This window comes from Poecilia mexicana, unplaced genomic scaffold (assembly GCF_051168715.1).
Source record: "Poecilia mexicana isolate PSO_F unplaced genomic scaffold, ASM5116871v1 scaffold_6, whole genome shotgun sequence".
Classification (NCBI taxonomy): domain Eukaryota; kingdom Metazoa; phylum Chordata; class Actinopteri; order Cyprinodontiformes; family Poeciliidae; genus Poecilia; species Poecilia mexicana.
In genome coordinates this window covers 23,273,227-23,296,466 of record NW_028263375.1, presented here as the reverse complement: position 1 = coordinate 23,296,466, position 23,240 = coordinate 23,273,227, and the positions used below count along the sequence as shown (strand labels likewise).

At 39.3% G+C, this 23,240-nt stretch overlaps 2 protein-coding genes across 3 annotated transcripts; both read left to right on the top strand.

Moving 5' to 3' along the window:
* Positions 1 to 1,204: 1,204 nt before the first annotated feature.
* Positions 1,205 to 12,716, top strand: prkar2b (protein kinase, cAMP-dependent, regulatory, type II, beta). Its single transcript, XM_014984822.2, has 11 exons — positions 1,205 to 2,436; positions 4,426 to 4,461; positions 5,612 to 5,664; positions 5,809 to 5,892; positions 6,064 to 6,170; positions 6,262 to 6,415; positions 8,463 to 8,564; positions 8,644 to 8,718; positions 8,817 to 8,885; positions 9,031 to 9,169; positions 10,289 to 12,716. Exons 1-11 carry the CDS (start codon positions 2,163 to 2,165, stop codon positions 10,420 to 10,422), a joined length of 1,227 nt encoding a protein of 408 aa, XP_014840308.2. The 5' UTR covers positions 1,205 to 2,162; the 3' UTR covers positions 10,423 to 12,716.
* A 1,623-nt stretch (positions 12,717 to 14,339) lies between these two features.
* hbp1 (HMG-box transcription factor 1) lies at positions 14,340 to 22,312 on the top strand. 2 transcript variants are annotated; one of them, XM_014984824.2, is made up of 11 exons: positions 14,340 to 14,418; positions 16,223 to 16,376; positions 16,471 to 16,648; positions 16,963 to 17,083; positions 17,183 to 17,297; positions 17,937 to 18,055; positions 18,315 to 18,471; positions 19,361 to 19,505; positions 19,786 to 20,073; positions 21,324 to 21,465; positions 21,554 to 22,312. In XM_014984824.2, the coding sequence occupies exons 2-11, from the start codon at positions 16,304 to 16,306 to the stop codon at positions 21,569 to 21,571; spliced, it is 1,356 nt and encodes a 451-aa protein (XP_014840310.1). In that variant the 5' UTR covers positions 14,340 to 14,418; positions 16,223 to 16,303; the 3' UTR covers positions 21,572 to 22,312. The 2 variants fall into 2 exon arrangements, with proteins under 2 accessions (XP_014840310.1, XP_087862567.1); XM_088006441.1 differs by lacking the exon at positions 21,554 to 22,312 and having other exon boundaries at positions 21,205 to 21,351.
* Positions 22,313 to 23,240: the final 928 nt, after the last annotated feature.

The following is a 23,240-nucleotide window of genomic DNA, read 5'->3' as shown; positions in this document are numbered from 1 at the left end:
AATATATTTTGTTAAATATGTTATAGTTTACGATCTACATTTTAATACTTGAGATATTTTGTCTTTTAAAAAAATGATTTCACTTATGTAAATGCACATTTATTTAGCCGGCCCTAATGCTCTAATTATGTCTAATCCTGATCAGCTTCAACGTATATCAAAAATTCCTAAATTTGTTCTGCTTTTTCACAACAAATTTAATATATGGACTATGATATTTGGTAAATATCCTACAAGAAAAGAGACACACAGAACAGCTTTTATAAAAGATCAGAAAGTTAACAGGCAGACAAGCAGAAATAATTGAAAATCTTCACCAGAGTGAGAAAATATCTTGCCTTCTAAATAAAAGGTGACAGATATAGGGCAGAGAAGGGGGAGGGGCATCCCGTAAAGCCTGGGGGTGTAGAGCAAAGCCTACACTTATAAAACAAACTGATACTTGTAATATCAGCTGCACTGTCACAGCTTCACCTTATATGTCTAAAAGCTTTCTGTTAGTATTTTTTATTTTATTTTTTTACTTCATTAAGCTCTTTGTAATGGAATACACACCTCATCACCCTGTGAATTAAAAAGACAGGACATTTGTGCTACTTTTGATTACTGAGAAAGTGCCACTTCAAGGCAGAATTTGTGTTTTGTGTGTGTGATTTGTGCACACCTCAGATTGCTGTATCAAAGCTCTAAAATCAGTGGATTCTTAAAATGTTTTTACTAGATAGTTTCAGCAAAGTTTATTCAGGCTTTTTGCTCTATAATAAAAGTCGTTGTTGGTATATAGTGTCTGCCACAGAGTCACAATGTTCGAAATGCTCCTGCAGTAAAGTTATTGCTTTTCCGCCCCCCTGTGATTCCAGAGTCGGTCCCCAAACTCTCTGGCACTATGGCTTCATTATGAGATTTGCCTCTGTATTTATTATCCCCCCCCCTACATAATTAGCATCTAGGGGCAACATGCTAATTTAAAATTTTGTGTTAATCCTTCTGCACATTAGTTGCTTTTATTGTTTACTTGTTTGCTCTTAAACTCCAGATATAGACCAAGTACCACTGCTGTAAATAGCCCACAGAAGTTTTGGATTTGAATGATTTATTAGAATTTTTCTCAATGCAGAATACAAAAGGCAGGCTTTATATATTAACATAAAAGGTAATATTAACATAAAAGGTAAAAGAAATGCATACGAGCTCAAGTATGTAATATTTTAGATAAACATTCTTTAGTAGGTTCTACCAACCCTGACCATGTGGTCCATCTGTGGACAGGTTCTCTCACCGAAACCAACCGGGTTAAATCCACGTCCACCCATTTCTGATAAGAACAGTTCTCATATCCATCATAAGGCTCGCAGTTAAGGAGCACTTTTCAGATGTGGGTGGAGTGGACAAGTATGTATAATTTCACTCTGCACGGATTAGACAAAACCTACAACTACTGCAAACTTCAGTCCGAATTACTTTTATTTTCCTCACATTCTTTGAGGGTGTGGTTTCATAATCTCAACCTAAAATAACAACAGTTGACAGGCATAAAAAGTAAAACAAAACAGAAAAACAATAGATTTGAGCACCGATGCATTTTATCAACTCCCATATTATCAATTACATAATATTTAAAATCAGCATAACAGCTTAATTACCGATGTAAAGAGACACACACACACACACACACACAAAAAATAAGAACATAAGCATGATGTGATGTCTAGTTCTGCCGGCAGGATCTGACCTCCTCCAGTGAAAATCCATGTCTGACAACACGTCGGCTTCTCTTTCCCATAATTTGTATTTTGCGACTGACTGCAGTTTCTGCGCCGCTGCTGCTCATGTACGCAATCCCTGGATAGGTGGTTACCATGGATTCCTGGGTCACATGCGTGGGTTTCCTATTGCCAGAAGCAGCAGAAGATGCTTGGACCAAAAATCCACAGCCATTTTCATTCAAGAAAAAGAGAGGATCCGCTGTGGACGGCTCGCTGACTGACTGACTGACTGACTTGAGGGGTGGCCAGACTACACACCCGGTTATCCTTATTGCCATCTGGAGGAGGGGGGGGGAGCTGTTTTTTGTCTTTTTTTCTGTGTGTGTGTGTGTGTGTTATATTTTGTAGAATTCGCAGCAAACCGGTTTTGTCCACATCCAAAGACTGAAAACAGGAATGAGTATAGAAATTCCTGAGGGACTGACGGAGCTGTTACAGAGCTTTACCGTGGAAGTGTTGAGGAATCAGCCCCGGGATCTGCTCGAGTTTGCGTTACAGTACTTCACCCGGCTGAAGGACAGCGAGACCAAAGAGGCCCCCTTTGGCAATGACCAAAATTCGGCCCCGAGATCTGGGAAAGCGGTCAATTTCATTGACGAGGCCATGCAGATCGATTCGGAGAACGGGGAGGAGGAGGAGGACGACGACGACGACGACGAGGAATTCATAGGTAAGCCGATGTGTTTTGTTTTTGTATTTTTATTTTTATTTTTCACACAAGCGCATATGTGCATGTAGGTGATGTTAATGCATGTCGAGACATATGCATGCACGGTGGAGTGCACGGCTGGGAGACGACAGAAACAAGGCGCAGAGATGCTCGCCACCTTGCATCCACCACCGCGCTGTCATTTGCCATATATGGTCAGAGAGGCTGAGAGACGTGCTAAACGTGTCCAGCTCTGCATCTCTGAATCAGGGTTTTATTTGGGTTAAGAATGCATTTCAATAGCAACAGCTGCAAAATGAAGAGATCTTTCCATTTTTTTTTTTTGTTGCCTCGGAAGGTCTCTCTTTAGTATTTTCAAGCTCCGATACACCAGGCCTATTTAACCTCATTAGCCAATGAGAGGGGAAAAATAGACGGAAAAACACAAGATCTAAGCAACGCGCAGTTTTAAAGGTGACATTTTGTGTGTCCTGAAGTGTAATTGTATTTCAGACATCTGGGTATGCAGAGATGCGAGCAGCAGCAACACACATCAGAGACAGCATCCCAATGAGTGGTGGGGCTAAAAAGGGCCGTTTGCAGGGCCGGTCCCAACATAAATAGGGCCCTATGCTGAATTTACCAACAAGCACAATTTTTCTCCCTCCTCGGGTTTGGTTGTAGAAAAATTTGGTTAAAGGTGCTAAATGAAGACGATTATTAATTATTACAGTTTGTCTCAGAAGTGAGAGATGAATACTAATTGAGTTGAGTGCATTCTAGTTGCAAGTTGGAAAACAAGAGGAATTTATTTGTTGGTTTGGTGCTGACTTAGTCATAAAAGTCCATCACAGTATTCTGCTCTTTATCTGATCCAATTCACAAACTCAAGGAAAATGTTCTTAAATGGAGATTGTAGAGTGCTTGTTTTTTTTTTTTTTAGGGACACAAAGTCATTAACAAATGTTTTACCTGAAGCTTTAATTATATTTTACACTACCTGGGGGTCTGAGTTATGGCTGATATCGCCAGCTTTTCCAAACAACTATTCCAGGACATTCTCGTTGCATTTTCAACTGGGAATTCTAAAAACAATTCAACATCCAACAAAATGCGACTTAAACCAAAACCAAACCCCAAGGTAGAACTTCAAGACTTTTACGTGTGCTGCAATGTGAAAACTTCTAGACTAAAACAAAACACCTGCTTTGATTCCTTTTTTCAGGTCTTTTATTTTTTTCTTTCTTTAAATATGGGATCCTGGTATTTGAAGGTGGTGTCAAGAGTAGATGATGGATATTCAAAAAGGGGCACAATGATCGATAAAAAAAACAACAAAAACAAATAAAAAAATACAGTTTGCAGAAAATTTGTCTTTGGGCTCAAGCAACAAAAAATATATAACTAAACTCGTTGCAAAAATGCACAACTCCACTAACACTGTGTTAGCTGTTTAAAATCTTCAATGCTAAACCAAAAACAAAGAAAAAAAGAAACAGTCGTAATTTTAAACATCTGCTATTTTGGGGAGCAACAGCTCAATTTATTTGCAGCTTTAATCGACTGACCGGCTGTAGCGCCTACATGTGGGCAGCTGCGCCACGTTCATTTGTTAAATCGACGAGTTTTTGGGTCACGCTTGATGATCGTTCAGCCAGCTTCCCCTGGCCACTGCACAACTGGGAGGCTATCAATAGATGAGACTTCCTAATATACATTTCATGCTGATCTATTTTCCAGGAGCTTGGCACTTTTACACTGTGTTACATTTGAATGTTTTTTGTCTTTTTCTTCACCCTCTCATTGAAATGATTCAAAGACCTAAATCCACTTCAAAGCAGCTGTCCTCATTCAGGTTTCACCGTGATGAATATGGATCCCTTAATGAGTTAGGCTCCGCCGGGGGTATTAGCTGTGAAATCACAGCCACCTAAACCTCTTTTCAATAATAGCTTTCAGAGCAATTCAGCGTATGATGGAACTGAACATGTTGCTTTTTATTGTTTACAGCGCCAGTGATAAACAGATTCATCAGAAGAGCATCGGGTGAGTTACAGTTTGCCGCTTGCTAAAGTTGGTTATTAACATCCTGTGGCTCTGGTCTGTGTCATTTCTCGGAGAATGGGCAGCTTCTCCGACAAATGAAAATCTTTTTTTTTTTTTTGCCATCTGTCTTTTGTCATCATATTACAATAAGGTTGATTTGTAAGAGGCTGCGAAGCTGCTCTGTCTTGAACCTGGTTTATTATGTCAGTGAGTGACGTGGGTGAGAAAATCAGGACAAGTGATGCTTATAATTATCTCTCGCTCGCAATAGTGGGGAAAGGTTGTGGCTCTGGTGGAAAGATGGCTGCAGTTTTGCTGATACGAAGCGTTCCACTTGTACTTTGTTAAGCCATGAGCATTTCGGGTCGGCTAACGTTGAAGATAGAAATGAAAACCATGAGCAATTGGACCTGCAAAGACGATTTAATTCATTCCTTATCCTGAAAGTTTTATCACAGGACTGTAAAAGAGCGTTTTTAACAAAATGTTGCTGTTTAATTCTGTTTGAAACATAGCACAGTTTACCCACAGTGCCTTGCAGAAGTACGCATATCCCTTGACAAACACAAACCTCAATGTAAATAATGGCTTTCAAACATCCATTTGTAATTAAGCTACATAATGTGTTTCAATTAGTTGTAAAGTTCCATAAATAAATGGGCTCTTTGGGAACATTCAGTTTTTTTTTGTTTTTTTGCTTTATGGGTTTGTATTAATGTGTTGAAATGGCCCAGCCAAAGTTCAGACCTAAATCCAACAAGACTCAAACATTCTAGCCCACATATGCTCTCCATCTAATCTGATTCAATGTGAGATGTTTTGCATAGAAAAACTGACACAAGAGTAAATCTTTAGATTTGCAAAGTGGGCAGAGACGTCTGCAAAGGTGGCACGACTAAATAAAAACAAAACAAACAATGATGCTTATGGGTGTAATGGGACAAAACACTGAAGGGCTGTGAATACCTCTAGAAGCTACCGTATTGCATTCAGAGGCATGACAACAGGACGGGGAACAAAGCTGTTTATCTTTACTGTCTGCAGGGTTCTGTGCAAACATGATTAAATGCAGCTTGTAATATAGTAATATGTACTTTGAGGTCGACAAAGCACAGCATAGATGTGACAATGTTTTCCTTTGTTGATACAGTGTGTGCAGAGGCGTTCAACCCTGACGAAGATGAAGAAGATAAAGAGCCAAGGGTAAACTCCAGTCCACACAGAACAATCATACAGATAGAGCATTTCTCTTAGAATCGGAAGACATTTTGGTGAAGAATGTGATTTCTTTATGTAACCATCGTCCACTGTAAGGCAGTCCCACATGAAACGCGTTTCGCCTCGCAGGTTACCCACCCCAAAACCGACGAGCAGAGGCAGAGACTACAGGAAGCTTGCAGGGACATTCTTCTGTTCAAGAACTTAGATCCAGTGAGTACATGACCTGGCCCAGCAGATTTACGATGCTTGTTTTTCCTCCCTGCGTCATTTCAACCGGTGGTCAGCTGTTTAAGTTGAAATATAGATTTAATTTTTTATTTATTTATTAATTTTTCTCAAACACAAGAAATTGAAACATCTTTATGTTTCTCTCCTTCTCAGGAGCAGATGTCTCAGGTTTTGGACGCCATGTTTGAAAAGTTCTGCACGGAGGGAGAGCACATCATTGATCAAGACGATGACGGGGACAACTTCTACGTCATCGAAAGGTGCTACAACACGCACTTACTTTTAAACGATTAATTGTGTCTGTCTATATATTCTTTAAATCGTTTATTCCGTGGCTTTGCTTTCGGTCAGCGGGACGTTCAACATTTTCGTGAAGATTGAGGGCGCGGAGAAGCTGGTGGGCTCCTACGACAACAAGGGCAGCTTCGGAGAACTGGCGCTGATGTACAACACCCCCAGGGCGGCCACCATAATTGCAACCTCGCCTGGAGCCGTTTGGTGCCTGGTGAGTAAAACATTACGCACCCGTGCAGGAGCACAGCTGGCTGTTGCTTGCTCAGGTTTTAATGACATACGCTGTGCAGTCAGTTGGCACAGTTTAAATAAACACCCAGGCTGTTTGTGGTTGCGCTGCAGCGTGGTGCTACAGATGGAAATGGCACAGTCAAGATTGGGTAACATAACGTACAGCTGAAGCGTTAACTGGCGCAATCGCTGTTTCTTTCACACTGTTTGAAATGAAATCAGAAACTTTTTTTTTTTTTTACGTATTTTATAGTTAGTATTAACCAAACTGTTCCTGTTTGCTAAATAAAAAAAAAGTTCTACTTAGGTCAAACATTTTGCGTGTTTTTTCACAAAATTTAAAAACGAGTGAAGTTTGTAGGCTGTCTTTGCCCATCCGCACTCTTTCAGCCAAAAAAAAAAACTTAGCTGGTCCAAAAGAGGACAGGGAGAAGGAAGTCACATAACCTACAGCATGTGAATATCTGGCTTCATTTGCATGAAATCCAGTGGATGTGAGAGTCAGACTGGAGGAGTAATATCACTGCTTGATATGAATTTACATATTCATTAAGAGCTAATGAAATTGTAGAAATGACTCAATAGAATTTGGATGTAATTTTTGTCGCTGAAAAGTTTCCCGTGGCCGGATGAGCAGCGCGACGGTTCGGTTGCAAGAGAAACATCCTACTTATTCATGACTCAGCAAGGTCTGTGTCCGTAAAGAGCAGCTAGCGGCTCTGTTATGTCATCTACGGGAGACGAGGGACGTTGACGCTGAGCCCTCTGCTGACCCGAGAGTTTTAGAGTGTGCAGCTTAAGCTGTGAGCGAGCAAGGAGCTCCTTTCTTCACGATGCAGCCAGCTTTGTCTGGGGATGAGCAAGTGGTGCCAGAGAGTCTCTGAGCTAACAGAACATTACAGTGGACATGTTATTTGGCGTCTGACGTGCACGAGTAAATTACCTCTTTATTAAGGCGTGTGGATCTCGAGCCTGTCACGGCGAGTGTCGGCTAGAGGAGGGCGCCCTCTGCAGCTAATGATGCTTCCTACATTGTAGTTCAATCTATTTTATTGTTGACACTTTATTCTTTGAGCAATATTTAATTCACTGGGACCGTATTGCAGACAGATGGAACAAGAAGGAGGAACGTTTGCGTGGCTTGTTTCTTTTTTACTATTTGAATAAATGCTTTTCTTGCAAAAAAAAAATAAATGACAAGCTCATTTTGACACCTAATGCACATTGTGGTTTCATAAGAGTTGGTGTCTGAAAAAGCAGCAGAACAGTCTGGAGTTGTAATAATAAGAAGTGTAATGATACATTTACCTCATGAAATGACAGGCTGTACTGGGCCCTTGGCACAAGTTGATTTGGAGACTGGCCAGTCATGCTGATTGTCCACCAGCCACAAACAATGTCAATGTTTAAGTGTTTCTACAATTCTACTTTTACAATTTTGTTTTCAAGCTAACCAATGGGTCAACAATTGATGCGCATTTTACAAGTTATTTAAATGCTTTTATTGTCATAGTTTCATTTTCACATATTCCATCCTTCTGTCTATTGTTTATGCTCACTTATACGTGAAGGCGCACACCCTGCAGGTTCCTCCGCCCACAGCAAACCGTGCTGAGAACTCAAGAAATTGTTAGTTTTCCTCTAATGTTGGGTTGTTTCTCCAATGCTAGCACAGTTGCAGCACGCTGGCTGTCTTCAGCTTCAACAACTGTGCAAGCTGAATGGGGGAACAGTGGGAGCAGCACATACATGAGCATGATTGACGGTGTCAAGACTTTCCTCCTAGCTCTGATTGGTTGTTTCTGACAGGGAGTAATGTATTTCAACATTTAGCAGCTGGATCTCTGGGAGGAGCCAGAGAAGTTAGATTTTTTTTAAAAATCTGCTCTTGTCAGGTCATTGTGACAATTTTAACAAATATGTACAAAAATATATATTTTTAAATACAAAAAAAAACAAAAAAAAACAACAACACCTATATCTGTAGACATGAATAAATGGTTGTTTTATTTCAAACTTTGTTTCAGGATCGTCTTACATTCCGGAGGATCATAGTGAAGAACAACGCCAAGAAGAGGAAGATGTACGAAGCGTTCATTGAAACTCTCCCCCTACTCACATCTTTAGAGGTCAGATTTTCACCACAGCATCAAACAAAGGGCACCGCGGACTCACGGTGAAAATGTTGACAGCCTGATGTCTTTTCAGGTGTCGGAGAGAATGAAGGTAGTCGACGTGCTATCCACCAGGGTGTACAATGACTCACAGCAAGTCATTGCTCAGGTAATTCGTCTCCGCGTCGAGTGTTTTTAGTGACTTTGTCCTCTGTTTTGCACTTGCAAAGTTTGAGTCCGCTTACCTGCATTGCTGTGTTGAAACAGGGTGACTTAGCAGATTGCTTTTACATCGTCGAGAGCGGCCAAGTTAGGATCACCATGAAGAGAAGCCGGGTAATTCTGGACGTTTTGAAACGATTTCCGTGTCCACTTTGCTTTCCAACCTCACATCCGGGAGCGTAAGCTCAAAAAAGCGTGTGCTGGAAAGCGTGTTTTTCGGTTCTGCTTTCTTATCCTTGTGCCTTTTGTTTCTCACAAGACAAAAAAGGATGAGGAGGAGGAAGAGGAGGTCGATATTGCCACGTGCACGAGGGGCCAGTATTTTGGGGAGTTGGCTCTTGTCACAAACAAGCCCAGAGCTGCATCGGCATATGCTGTGGGGAGTGTCAAATGCTTGGGTACATTTTGTACACTTCTTTGATGTGCTGTGTTAGGGGTCGAGGCAGCCATGCATACTCACTCTTCTCCTATGTCTTTTTAAAACATAGCAGAAGAGTGTTTGTGCAGAATTACTCATAAGACAGGAAATGTTGTTAAGAACACTCAGACACCAACAACATGGATGGCTGCAGCCGCAGTTACTTGTGGAAGTTGATTTTTTTTAATATACATTTTCTAACATCACAACCACAAAGTTCTGTATCTTATTCTGGTCTTATAAGCAAAACCAACACAAAGCACTGCATAATTAATAAGTAAACGGAAAATACTTTTTGAAAATTGAATCCATAAAGTGTGGCATGAAAATGTTTTCCCCTCCTGAGTGAATGAATATTTTGTGAAACCACCTTGAGATTTGTCTCCACCAGCTTGTCTGAAAAACAATTTTCAAGTCTTTCCACAGATTATTAACTAGATTTAGGTCTGAACTTTGACTAGGCCATTCTAATTAGACTTTGACCTAAACCATTGCATTGGCTAAAGGTTTGGGGGACCTTGTCCTGTCGCACAGTGAACCTCCACCCAAATCCATCCAATATTTTTTATTAACTGATCAGCTTTTTATGTCTCTACCAAAGTCAAAGTTAATGTCTTTGGTAGACATTAAGTTTGACTTAAATAGACATATTTCATGTCTATTTAATAGTGTATTAGGTTATAAAGTATTTCTGAATTTGAATTAAAAGTTGACTTTAAATGTGCTGATTCTAGTAAGGGGAAAGGGCTGGATTTGTATTAATAATAAAACATGTGTCATTATTTTTCCACTAAACAAATGCACTACCATGCATTGGTTTATACTACAAAATGTATTGAAGATCAAATGTAAGTTGAAGGAGCATGAATTTTTGCTAGGTGTTCTGTGAGTAATTCATCAAAATGAACTTTATTTTCTCATCTTCTCTAAATAGACAGTGCTTAATTAGCGTCTTGCATTTGCCTTTACGCCAATAAAAAAAAAAAAATCTTTGATGAAATTTACTCTCAATATAAAGACTTAATGTTTTGCACAACCTTCTATAATTCCCATAAAAATCAAAGCTGTCTTTTTGTCTTTTTTTTTTTTTTTTTCAAAGTCATGGACGTGAAAGCGTTTGAGAGACTCCTCGGCCCTTGCATGGACATCATGAAGAGGAATATCGCTAATTACGAGGAGCAGCTGGTGGCCTTGTTTGGAAGTAGCACTGAGATTGAGCAACAGAGTGCATAAAGCGACTCCAATGAACCATGAAGGAGACGGCGGAAACAAAAAAAAAAAATCAAAACAAAACAAAAAATAATCTCACTGTGGATGTTTTCCACAACACTATTCAAAACAGAAGAAGAAATGTGAATATCCACTACACCACATTTGAGTGTCTTACAATTAAGACTAAGATATGGGCCGTGTTAGCAGAGCGTACGACAGAAAGTCGCAACTTGGGAAGTTGCTTAAAGCCTGTTTTATTACATTAATCATGACTTTCACTGTAAAGAATATGTGTGCATTTTACTTGTCAGTGTCAAGTGCTTCACTTTTTTTGAAAACCGAAACACTTTCTTATGCCTCACCCCCATTTTTTTTGTGACAGTGGTATTCTGATAAATTTTTTTCTTTTTTTAAAGTGTATTATTGCTTGTAAATTTCAAAATTTTACCAGTCGTAAATTGACGCCAAAGCTGATTTGTGTTTGGATAATCATGAGCAATTTTGGCGCCACTACCTTTCGCAGTAGGAGAAGTCCACATGAACCACAGTGGCATGAAAAAGCATTTGCCTCCCTGTAGATTTCTGCTTATTTTGCTTCTTTTTGTCAGACGCAAATGTTTTAGACATTGAAACAAATTTTAATATCGTGCAAGGATAGTAAATCCAAAATGCAGTTTTCAAATGGCGATTTAATTTACTTAGAGAAAAACCTCTCCAAGCTAACTACGCAAATAAAAACGAAACTATGCCTGCATTAGCTATAATTAACCAGGTTTTCTTTTAAAGTACCTAACTGTGACTTTACTATTACCAGAGGTTAGGAAGTCACAAGAAATCGTGTCTGATGAGACATGAGAGCCATAGCACACAAACAGAGAAAACTTTGAACAATTGGGAACTTTCAACATATCTAACAAAATTGTTCTAAAACTGCAGTGAGATTTTCCTCCAGCCCTGAACTGATGCCTCTTTTCCCTCAGTTAATTTCAATGTTCATCATTCAACCATAAGAAAGAGACAGGGCAAAAATGTCATCCTTGAAGGTTTCCAAGGTCAAAAGCCCCGACTCTCATTTGCCAGAAGTATCTTAATGAAGCCAAAGACTTTTGGGAAAATGTTTTACGGACTGGTGAGAGGAGAGCAGGACAATTTGGAGGGTGTGTGTCCTGTTAGATGTAACATAAAATTGGCACGGCATTTTGGAAAGATCAAACATGGTGTCAGAAGTGTGATGCTCCGGGGTTCGCTTTGCTTCTTTAAAACCAAGATTATGTCCCTTTCTCAATGGAAACGTGAATTCTGCGAAACCTTTTAGTGTGGTTAAATTAAAAGGACTCTGCAAAAGCCAACCAAAGTTGTTCCACAGAAATGGTGTGACGGCAGCGGTTGTCCCAAAGGGTGGAACAAGCAGTTTATTGGGGTTTATGGGGGAATTGCTTTTTCCCATGAAGCCATGTCATTTTTGACTTTTTTTTTTTTTTCCCATAAACACGTCATTTGAAATCTGCCATTTGCGTTTTACTCACGGTATCTCTGGCCCATCTTAAGATTTGTTAATTTGAAACATTTAGGCGTGATAAAAAAAAAAGCAACAGAAGAAGAAATGTGCAAAGGAGGTGAATACCTTCTCACCGTGCTGCATTTCTAAATCTTTCATACTTAGTTCACATTTATACTCAAGTACATCTTTGTTTATCAGCAGATTATAACTCTTTAATCTGATAAACAGTATTTTATTCTTCATAAGTGTTAGTGGCTCTTTGCCGAAATTCTCTGCTTTTACAACAAAGCCAACGTCAGAGGGAGAGATAGCTGATAGTTTTGTAAGAATATACAACACATTGCTGTACTATTTTGAAACTGAGTGTTATTATACGGTGTAGGCCCACTTTTCATTTCAGACATTTCTCCACTGGATCGTAGTCATTGTAGGCAGTGTCTTGAGACAGTTTCCTTTGCTGTGTTTTAATGTGAGATTTAGCCCATATTTTTTTGGTGTAGGTAAAATATACATTATTGCTGTCTACCTCTGCCAACGACAATTTTTGCATAAGCCTGTCGAACAGGAATCAAAAAGGGGTCATTTTCTTCTTCCCCCAACTAATCTCTCTCGTTTTTTTTGTTTTGTTTTCTGTAACAAAGTTCTTCTGTTTTTTGTTTTTTTTGTCTACAGCTGAGTTTACATTTTAAAATGCTGATCTCCAACCCTTTTAGTAGCACTTTTATTTTTTAAGGCAAGACCACAACATTAGCCAGAAAAAAACAACAAAACAATTATATGTCTCACTTTTCATGTCATTAAAGAACATTTTATATTTCTGTGTGACACGAGATTATTTGTTGTTACCCATAAATTCAGGGCCTTTGTCATCTCAACACTGTTGTTCCTGTGGTTTGAAACATAGACAAAAATAAAACATTTCTAAATGTAAAATGCAAAAGTTTTGAGTTCAGCAAGAAAAAAAGAGGTATATCACTGTATTTGTTTATTTAAATCTATATTATCCTTCATATTAATGACTGTCAAGCATGAGTCATTCTGATATGACTCATCTGACAAATTAACATACTGAGGATGTAGGAATTATTACTTCAATATACTTGCAGTCAGGCCAGTGATTTGTGTGCTTCGAATGTGCTTGAAGATCATAAAGTTGAAATTATTTTTTTTAACTACTTAACACAGAGTATATTTTATTAGGATGGTGGTAAAAATGAATAAAAGACCTAAATACAGATTAAATAGATTAAAGCACTGGTACATCTCAGTAATATAATATCTTGAAAATTTGTATTTATTCCAGTAATTCAGTTCAAAAAGTGACACATACAAATTTATCACACACAGAGGGAATATATTTCATTTTTTAATTTCTGTTAGATTTGCCTGCAGTAAAAATCTGAAATTTTGTTTACACCAATACAAATAGCTTTTTAATAGTGTTATGACCTACACTCATGTGGAAGTTAGGCATTGGCAACTTTCATTAAGAATTTAAGGTGCAAAATGTTTTTGCTAACGACGATTGCTACGATTGCAACTTTCAATAAGAATTGAAAGTTGAGAGGAAGAAAAAAGTGTGAGTCTGAGGTGTGGATTGGGGAAAGACAAAGCATCTGAATCATCCTACATAAAAAGAAAAAAAAAACTGGACTGTTGCTGTACAACATACAGTTCACTTATACTCAGTGCTCCAGTCCGCTATTCGGATGAAAGTAAAGTCTGAATCTCATTTGGAAATCAAAGCACCGGAGTCGGGAGGAACAGAAAACAAGTATGAAGTTTCCACAGTTAGAGAAGATTTTAGTAACCATTTCATCTGCTAGTTTTGGTTGACTGTGTTCTTTAGCGCAGTCATTTACCAGGAGATCTTTAACCTTTCTTCTGCTGTCAAGCTTTTTTGCAGATGAACATTTCTTTCTTCAGCAGAATCTGACCACTCTTCCAAAAAAAGCACCAATACTTGCTACTAACACTGCCTTCATGACCTATAAGCCATGATAATCTAAATGAACAGAAATAAACACTTGAGTCTCTGTGCATTGACTATGAGTTTCATGTTTTGAATTGAATTGCTAAAATAGAATGGAAAGGAAATATAATTGTACAAAAAAATGCACAAAAATTTTATTTTTATGTATTGAAATTCACTTGCATTTGCTGGATCTTGCAACAACAACAACAACAACAAAAATCGCCTGTAGGAACATACCATCGCACTGTAGTGGAAAATTATAATGCGCAGCATTGTAGTGAAAAACTACCCGTGTATTGTTCATGTTATTGCCAATCAGCTGTTACTGGGCAGTAACAAGCATATACTTTCAGCCAATCAGAAAATGATCAACAATCTCAGCTCCGCCTTCTTTGCTTTGCACAGTTGTATCAGCCAATGGAATGGCCTCTTTCATGATACTGATACTCTCAAAAGCCAATGGGAGGCGTTCTCTGGAAGCCCTCGTTCCCACCCCTCGACTGAAAGCCACAGAGTTTCTTGATGGCGATAGAAAGAAATGGTAAGTGGGAAGTTGAGTATTTATTGTCGAAGAAATAATGGTTCAAACTAAGTTTTGACCTGACTTTTATGCCATCTACGTTTTCGCAGCCTTGATACAGTGTTTCAGTTGGGTTGTCACGGCTTTATTTGACGGTGAATGACAGCTTGAGATCGACAATGTTTTTTTTTTTTCTTCCCCCCTTTCGTTGTGACGCTCGCTGTGTTGATGATAAGAACCCCATCCGACAGCTGCTTCGTGAAATAAAGCAAATGATTGAATTGACAGAAGTTCGCATTAGCCGAGTAAAAGTGTGTTTTGGGTTTTAGTCGATGTTTTTTGTGTCATTCATTTTGACCGCAGCAGAGGTTGCGTCATGTCTCAACTTGTTGACATTCTTTTGTTTACTGTGTTAGACCCGACAGGCTCAGGGTCTCAGTGGACGTGCTTTGCTTCTGGCTTTATGTAAAGAGGACTCCAGAGGCCTCTGGATAACCTCGTCGTTTTCAACATTTTAATGCGCCTAAAGCGTTTTATTTAACCATATGCTATCAATGAATCCGCGTTTATGAAAGCGAAGTGTGGGTTTTTCCTCTGCGCGGAGAGCAGAAGCTCGTCCTGTGCTGCTTTTGCGAGCTGATTCATTTTTGGCGTAAGCAGCTTCCTTTGTAATAAAGACGGTTTTGCTTTGCTGCAGCGCTAATGGAGAAGGCCTGATTATTTTTTTGAGTTTATAAAACACCTCGCGTTGTCGTCAGTAGCATTTTCCTTGTTCTGCGTTCGAGTTTCAAAGTTTCGTTAAACCGTTTTTAAGGCGATTTTCTGTTATTTAACTCTTCAGCTGCGTAGTCATGAATGAATGAGCTCTGATGCGCATGCGCCAACCCCCTCTAAGTTTATAAACAAGGCCTCCACGCAGCGGGTCACATGACCAATCACAGAGACAAAGGACTCCCTAAAGACTGCCCACACGGTCCTTCATACTCATGATTGAAATGACATTCGTGGCTTTCAGACAGTCTGGAGCAGTTTTTCAACATGTCGTTGACATCTTGTGTATAAATTCAGAAACGTTTCAAACAGAGTTGGGTGTAATCATTCAGACTTTGATTATATTGTATTTGACCGAATTAAAACCCAGCGAGCAAGATTTTAATTGTATTTTTTATAACAAATCCTGAATAGCGGTAGAATTGACATTTTACACAAACATTACACTGTAATTTCCGCTATGAGCACGATTAGTATGGTTAGTCTCACTGAAGCAGCAGAGTTTAATGTGCATTTCCTTGAGGATTCCTCAACATATCATTTTTAGATGTCTCAAATTTCGTAACATTTCCAAATCTGGTTCAAGGAGGTCCAAAGCTGTTCTTCGTAAAGCTTTCCTGTTATTTGCTGATAAGTCTCGCTCTTAGTGGCTGAATGAAACACAGACATGTCTTGACATGTCATAGAAAATGTCTATACTACCTTTTTACTTGATCTTAATGCCACTTCATTGGTGTTGAAAATTAGATTTTTGAGTTTCCAAGCTAGTAGTTACAGATTGGTACCATTTAATTTGAAAATCGTCTGATTCCAGTGACCGGCCAGTTTCAATACACCCAGTTTAGTCCAAAGAATTCGTGTCATTTATTAGGATTCAGATCCAGTACATTCTAGTTCAATCCATATTATATTGAAATGCATAGATTCAGTTGATTACTTCATGGCAATTATTAAAAAACAAAAACATTTACCAGGAGAAATCCAGCTGACTGCATCGATTTATCGACTTTAATTAAGTGCTTGTTATTTCTCTCTTTTTTTTAATCCCAACCAGCTGATGTTGCTAAACATGGAAGCTAAGTAAGTTCCTTCACAATCTTTGCTGGAAAACAAGAGGAAACGACTCGCACAGAGAATGGACGAGTCGTTTGATCCACTCAAGTGTAACGAGGACCTGCCTTCCTCACCTGGTTGCCACATGGAATATGGTGAAATGCTGAAACAGCAAGATTACATTTATCCCCCACTCCCTCCCCCTTCCTGCCATATTTGGGCTGAATCTCATTGCAATCTTTTCTTCAGACGACATGCCTGAACTGCAGGAGGTGGAGGAAGACCAGAGGTCTCAGGGCTTATTTCAGGTTGGAGCCGTGTCCCACCAGGAGCTCGGCTGCTCCCCTAACACCAACTGGCTCGCCGAGTTGGCCAACATTGCCACCAGTCCCCAGAGCCCACTGCTGAAGGACGTGCCACACAAGAGGTTCAGATAAATTTGCTCTAACTTGACAATCAGATCCACTTAGGTGACTCAAGCCTGCTGATACACTAATAATGATACTCCAGCACACCCACAGGGGAGTTTTTAGAAAGCAGGATTGGCAGGTTTGCAGAGTACTTTTGAGGAGTTTTTGTATCTGAGCACTTCTGTTCTTTTTTCAAATGAATGTTTCACTTTAAAGCTATAGTGTCACTTACACAGTCTGTGTAGTTTTGGTATTGTGTACAAAAAAAATGGCACTGCAAGTGTATATTAAGCATGAAAAACATTTACATTTATCTCAATATCAATTCCAGATCATCTCCAGTTCACATCTTTGGCAACAGTAACAGCTTACATTCCTATGCTCGGCCTCCGTTAGCCAGCAGCGCGCCCAGCCCTTCCAGGGGCCACCTCAGGGAGCGCAGACGCGTCAGGGTAACCTCTCCGCACAAATGATTTCCTGCAAACCCCTTAATATCTACGCTGTTTATTTATTCCTAATCATTTGAGAATGACCCTGCTTACCCATGACAGGCCAGCAGTGAATCAGAGTCCGGGGTTTTCTCCATGTCCTCGTCGTTTTCTGATGACGAAGACATGGCGTGGTCTCATTCCTGGCCGTCCACAGCCTGGCACTGCTTCCTAAAAGGTGAATGCATTTGCACGCACGTTTGCAACGCCTTACAAAAGTACTCATACTTGCTCAACTCAGCGTTTTAGCATTTTATCGCTTTTGCAACAGCAAGCTGTAATGTATTTTACTGGGACTTGATGTGATAAATCAACGCAAATTATTTGGGAGAGGTAGAAAACGTATGAATGGCGTTATGGTTGGTTTCCAAAAATAATCTAAAAAAAAATACAGCATTCAGATGCGAATCAAGTTGGAGTCTTAAATTTGTGAAATAAATCTGTGCTTTTCCTTCCAGAGAGAGTGGAAAGGTCCTGCTTTCTGTTGGTCTGTCACATAAAAACAAAAATAAAACAGACTGTAGTCTAGGGTGGTAATGTAGCAAAATATGAGCAACAAACTCATTTTTGTGCACACAAACACAATATATAAAACTAAAATATCAACTGAAACAAGTCATTTCATTTGAGAAAATACCCCGTTTGGTTTGAGTCAGACTCTTTATGGCCAAGCAGCACTGATTAGGAAAAGTTTTACTCCACACTCTGATTGGAGTATTTTTGGAAGAAGCAGATTTGTTAAGCCTCTCCAACCTCTAGTGTTCTAACATTAGTACTGCATCTATTTACATGGATTCTGTTTGTGCTGATGATTCAGGAACCCGCCTGCGCTTCCACCGAGGTCCCAACGTGGAATGGCAAGAAGCTGATGAGCTGGGGGATTCGGATGACGACTCTGACGATGAAAACATGTCACAGTCCTCATTCTCAACCAAAGTAAGGCAGTGCACACCTCAAGGATTGAGATGTTTCTGGATTTTCTAACTTTCCCTGAACTGTCCACAAGATGGCAGACAAGTTGCCTAGGAAAAATGCAGTAGTTCAGTAAGTGAAACCTAAATGATTTGCGTTGATAATCCCTTGACATAAAACAGGAACACATGGTTCAGGAAACATGACGCCAAGTTGTTTCTACATCAATTTGCTCATTCTGCTGGTAAATAACTCTCTTATTGGCTATTTACTTCATTTACAGAGATTTGGTTCAGATGGGCTTAAACTCGTAAACCATGAAGATACAGTATCCTTTGGCCAGGCTGCTCTCAAGCTGACCTTTGACCCCGGCTCCCCAGAAAAAGGTCTCCTCACAGCCGAGTGCAGATTGGATCACCCGTTTTTTGTCAAGAACAAAGGTACCGTTGAACTTTTTCTACAGTATTTGATAGCCAACAATAAAAATGAATTAGGATTCCAGTCTTTTCCATGTTGTGTATTAATGGGCCCTTAAACATTTTCGCATTTTATCACACTACAAACGCAAACTTCTGTGTATTTTATTAGGATTTTATGGGATCAACACGAATGAGCATTTATTTATTTATTTATTTGTTTATTTTTATCAAAATAAGTGTTGCCATTTCAGTATTCTACCATTCTGCATCTCTAGTTTAGATTGCAGCATATTCATCTGTTTTACTGGCCTAGTCAAAGCATAAATTTAATTCTATTTGAAAATGAGTGTAAAGATTTTTCACAGAAAATCTCTGCATCCAGTCTGATCGAGCTTGAGCTGTTTTACAAAGAGTGATGACTCATAGGTTGTAGATTTTACAAAGAATGATGACTAGAGTTTACAAAGAGTTATAACTTTTAGGCTCTAGATTTTACAAAGACTGATGACTCATAGGCTGTCGATTTTACAGAGTGATGAGTCTTAGGCTCTAGATTTTACAAAGAGTGTTAGCCTGTAGATTCGCATAGCTGCTTGTAAAAGTCTGGAGGTGTAACTACAGTCTCTCTCTCACGATCTCTAAAAATTACAGAACTCGTGGGGTAAATACACATGTACACCACACTTTGTGGATTTTCTTGCTAAAACAAAAGATACGATCACCTATCTTTGCCCGCCCCATTTAAATATTCCCTTCTATTTGTGTGCAACATAAAGCACATTGAAATTTGTGGTTGTGATATCACTGATCTCTGATGTCTGACAAAATACCATTTGCTGCCTGCAGACTTATTGTCAGGGTTGTTTTGTTTGAAACTGCTTTAAATTCCTGCATCATCTGTTTCTGTCAGGGTGGTCTTCCTTTTACCCGAGCCTTACCGTGGTGCACCATGGGATTCCTTGCTACGAGATGCAGCTGGGGGATGTGTGCCTGCCACCAAACCACCCAGATGCTATAAACTGTGACGACTCGGTTGTCTTTGACACTTTCAGAAGGTAAGCAGTTTCCATTCTTACTTTCATTTCTATAAATCAACACCTGCTCTGCTTTTATGGTTATTCATGTGTAGCGTTTCCAGCTTGAAAAATGACCTCATTGAGATTTATTTTGAATTAGTGTTACATTTTATTTCAATATAAGTGCCATTTTTTTAAGACTTTAATTTAAATGTACTTGCACTGGAAAAAACCTGTTACAAATTAAATTCGCACAGTGCTAAAATGTCTCCAATGTCCTTTTTTTGTTTGTTTGTTTTTTTTTTTTTTTCTTTTGCAGCTATGACTTCACCCCACTAGATTCCTCAGCAGTCTACGTTCTCAGCAGCATGGCCCGTCAGCGCAGAGCCTCCCTGTCCAGCGGGGGCGCTGTCAGTCCAGACTGCGATAAGCTGGAGCGCTCCTGCTCCCCACAATCTTCCAGTAGCAAATCCCACCGGAGCCACCTCTCAGGGACAGCCAGCGGTGCCACGCCTACGAAATGCAAGCGGCCAATGAACGCCTTCATGCTCTTCGCCAAGAAGTACAGAGTGGAGTACACGCAGATGTATCCCGGAAAGGACAACAGGTGAACTTTGACACAGGGTCCAAATCTCTCTCTGTGAGTGTTTACCTCATTCTCCACTCCCTTAGGGGCCTGTTTCTGAATGAAATTAATTAAACAAGTGATTAAAGAATAACTTTAAGTTATTACTGTCTAAAGCTACTCTATATATTGAATCACAGCCCCTGTTGCAGTATTAATGTGTGCAATTTCACGTTTCCTTAAAATGTGAAATTGCAGTATTTAGTAGGCTATCATATTTCAAATGGGATGGATCCACATTCTGTATGTCGGGATTATATAAAGTCTCCAGGATGAACCTTAAGGGCTCCTCCTGTCCACACCTGACAGGAAATTTACTGCGAAAAATGCTGAAGCTCATTGGAGAGTGGAGATGACGTAATGATGGCATGAAAAGATGAGAAAAATCTGGATTAATAACAACTATTATCGGAAATTAACCAGCAACTTTATGGCTGACCTAATTTGTGCGGCCTTATCACACCGTAGACAAATCTGGGTTTTCCCAGACTTCAAATTTCTGGCTGTTTGGAATATTTCTGTTGGACACAAGGACTAGATTTTAACCGTTAAGACGTGGCAGGAAAACGGTGGACTGGTAACGGAGACAAACCTGTTTTTGGGTTTTATACATAAAAAAAAAAACCTCTCCTTTTAATTATATATCATAAAAAAATATATTGGAGTGTTTTTATATCTGCACGTTTCCAGGTTTAAAGCTGGGAAGTGCAAAGATATTCCTCTCGGCTGTGATTGGTTGTTTCTGACCTAATGGAGTGTTTCTGCAGGTGGCAGTAGGACCACAGATTATCTGTCTCATATTCTGCTGTCAAAACGTGTTTGGAGTTTTAACAAATATTTAAACATTTTTTAAATAAAAGTTACCTACTCCAGCTTTAAAAGTAGAGTTAGAAACCTAGAGAATCAACACTCTGAACAATACAGTAACTGATTCAGCTTATGTCAGCATTACATTGAAATCACTTTTTAGAATCCAAAGAATAAATATATCCATCATCTTTATTATTTTTACACTTTTGAAGAATTGCACAAGTTCCCAATTTCTGTTCTCTTTTTTTTAAGTCTTAAGTTTCTAGTTCATTAAAAAAAACCCTGCTACATCTTTCGTTTTAGATCCTGCGAAATGCACTTTTTTGCATTATTTCGACATTGAGAAAAAGAGAAACAAAAAAAGCAGGAGATGATGGCAAGTCTGAAACCCTTCTGCTTCTGTTTGAACCTCTGAACCTCAGAGCCATCAGTGTCATCCTGGGTGACAAATGGAAGAAGATGAAGAACGAGGAGAGGAGGATGTACACCATGGAGGCCAAGGCTTTGGCCGAGGAGCAGAAGAGACTCAATCCAGACTGCTGGAAACGGAAACGAACCAACTCGGTAAGAAACGCAGCAAAAAAAAAAAAAGGTCTTTTAATAACAACCTTCTTAGAAGGTTCACCTGCATCTCCTGTTGTCCTTCCTGCAGGGTTCCCAGCAGACCTAGACCATCCTCCACCCGACGCCTCTTCGCTCTCCTGCATCCTCGACTCAACTGTGATGCTGAATTCACTCGCTTTTGTAACCTCGACACATTTATAGTGACAAAACAGAACTATGAAATGTATACAGAACATGTAATCTAGTCACTAACAGCTTATATATTTTCATATACCTTTTTAAAGATGTCTTATTCTCTTGGAGGAAAAAAAAAAACCAAGAGTGTGAAACTTCTCACCTACTTCAGGTCATTTCTTATCCAGCTGCGAAAAACCGAAAAAAAATAAATTGCACAGAAAAAGCCGCGAGCATTAATAAAATTGTACAAAAAAAAAAGGGCAATATTAGCAAACTTTTATACCTGTTTGTATTCATTTTTGTATGCTAATGCACAGATTGGTAACTCGGTTTGTATTGCGGTGTATATTCTACCGCTGAACGATGGCCAACAGTTTATATGAATCCCCATCATGCCACCAGTCAACTTTCTGCACTTTATATAAATAATGTAATCTGAATCTATACAACCAATGTATACAGATAAAAAAAAAAAAGTTTTGTATATTGAAACTAGTATCTTAGTAGTTAGCCATTTAACACAGCCATGGCCCAGCGAGTCAGGCTCTGCTTTCAGGTTGGATTTTAAGTGCTTTGTTGATAATGTACAGGTTTCACTGCACCAACGACCCCTGTTGCACAGAATATCCTTGTATCATATTATAAATAATTTTTTTTTAAAACTTCTCAACCGTTTGTGTCGGTCTGTTATTTCATATGCGCATTTAACTCCTTAGTTTCGCACGTGTGGAAGTAAGTCGGTGAATTTGAAACGATCTTACGACGTGATCTCCAGGTGACCTTCCTTTCAATGTCTGCTGGCCAAAACGGTGAACATTGTGCTCAAATGGTATAGAGGAATCAAAAACACGGGGAGGGGAGAAAAAAAAAAGACACTTTCGGTGGGCTGAGTGCAGGAAAACATCAAAGGTTTTAAGTGAATCGTATACACGCTGGGACCTTGGAGAGTCTCAAAGGAAATGTAAATGAGAGAAAATGTTTTAATTGCAGACAGTGGTTTTGAGGCAAACTTGTATTTTCCCTGGAGAAAGCCTCCTTTGATGTGGAACATTGTGAATCTGTGGCTAAACGCTGCTTCCAAAGACTTAAAGACGCATCGAAGACAAGCAGTTACAACAAAAAAACAGAGGGAAAAAGTTAAGGAAATAAAGCTGCAGACGGGTTTGTTGGTTCCCTTTCACAAACTCCCCCCCCCCAAAGAAATCATCACATCTCATTTGGTTTGCTTCATATTTTAAAGCAGTAAACATAGGCAATAGGTATCGATGTTGATAAAGAGACAAGTATCTGAAGTGAAGCTCTGTTTAGTAGCATGTTTTTACATTACATTTTATTAAAAGCTAAACTGGAATATATAGTTAAATTTGAAAAATAAGTCAAACCGCAGTGCTGTGATAAACATTGTTTTCCCTTTTAGAAACGTCTTGCTTTTGCTTTTTTTTTTTGTCACGCCAAAATGTTCCAAATCATCAAACAAAGCAATGTCACTTCCTGGCTTTCTAATGTCCAGACAGACATTTAAATAAAACGTTTAGTGTCTGCTTTGAATTTGGACTCCTCAGCCACATTCATCACTCATGGGTGAAAGACTCCTGCCA

What these genes read in the sequence shown, in the direction of transcription:
- prkar2b (XM_014984822.2), top strand. Translation starts at nt 2,163, where the DNA reads ATGAGTATAGAAATTCCTGAGGGACTGACGGAGCTGTTACAGAGCTTT. An exon ending in CGACGACGAGGAATTCATAG is followed by an intron (nt 2,437 to 4,425) that starts GTAAGCCGATGT and finishes TATTGTTTACAG; the next exon opens with CGCCAGTGATAAACAGATTC. An exon ending in TGTTCAAGAACTTAGATCCA is followed by an intron (nt 5,893 to 6,063) that starts GTGAGTACATGA and finishes TCTCCTTCTCAG; the next exon opens with GAGCAGATGTCTCAGGTTTT.
- hbp1 (XM_014984824.2), top strand. Translation starts at nt 16,304, where the DNA reads ATGGACGAGTCGTTTGATCCACTCAAGTGTAACGAGGACCTGCCTTCC. An exon ending in CTGGCACTGCTTCCTAAAAG is followed by an intron (nt 17,298 to 17,936) that starts GTGAATGCATTT and finishes CTGATGATTCAG; the next exon opens with GAACCCGCCTGCGCTTCCAC. An exon ending in TATCCCGGAAAGGACAACAG is followed by an intron (nt 20,074 to 21,323) that starts GTGAACTTTGAC and finishes TCTGAACCTCAG; the next exon opens with AGCCATCAGTGTCATCCTGG.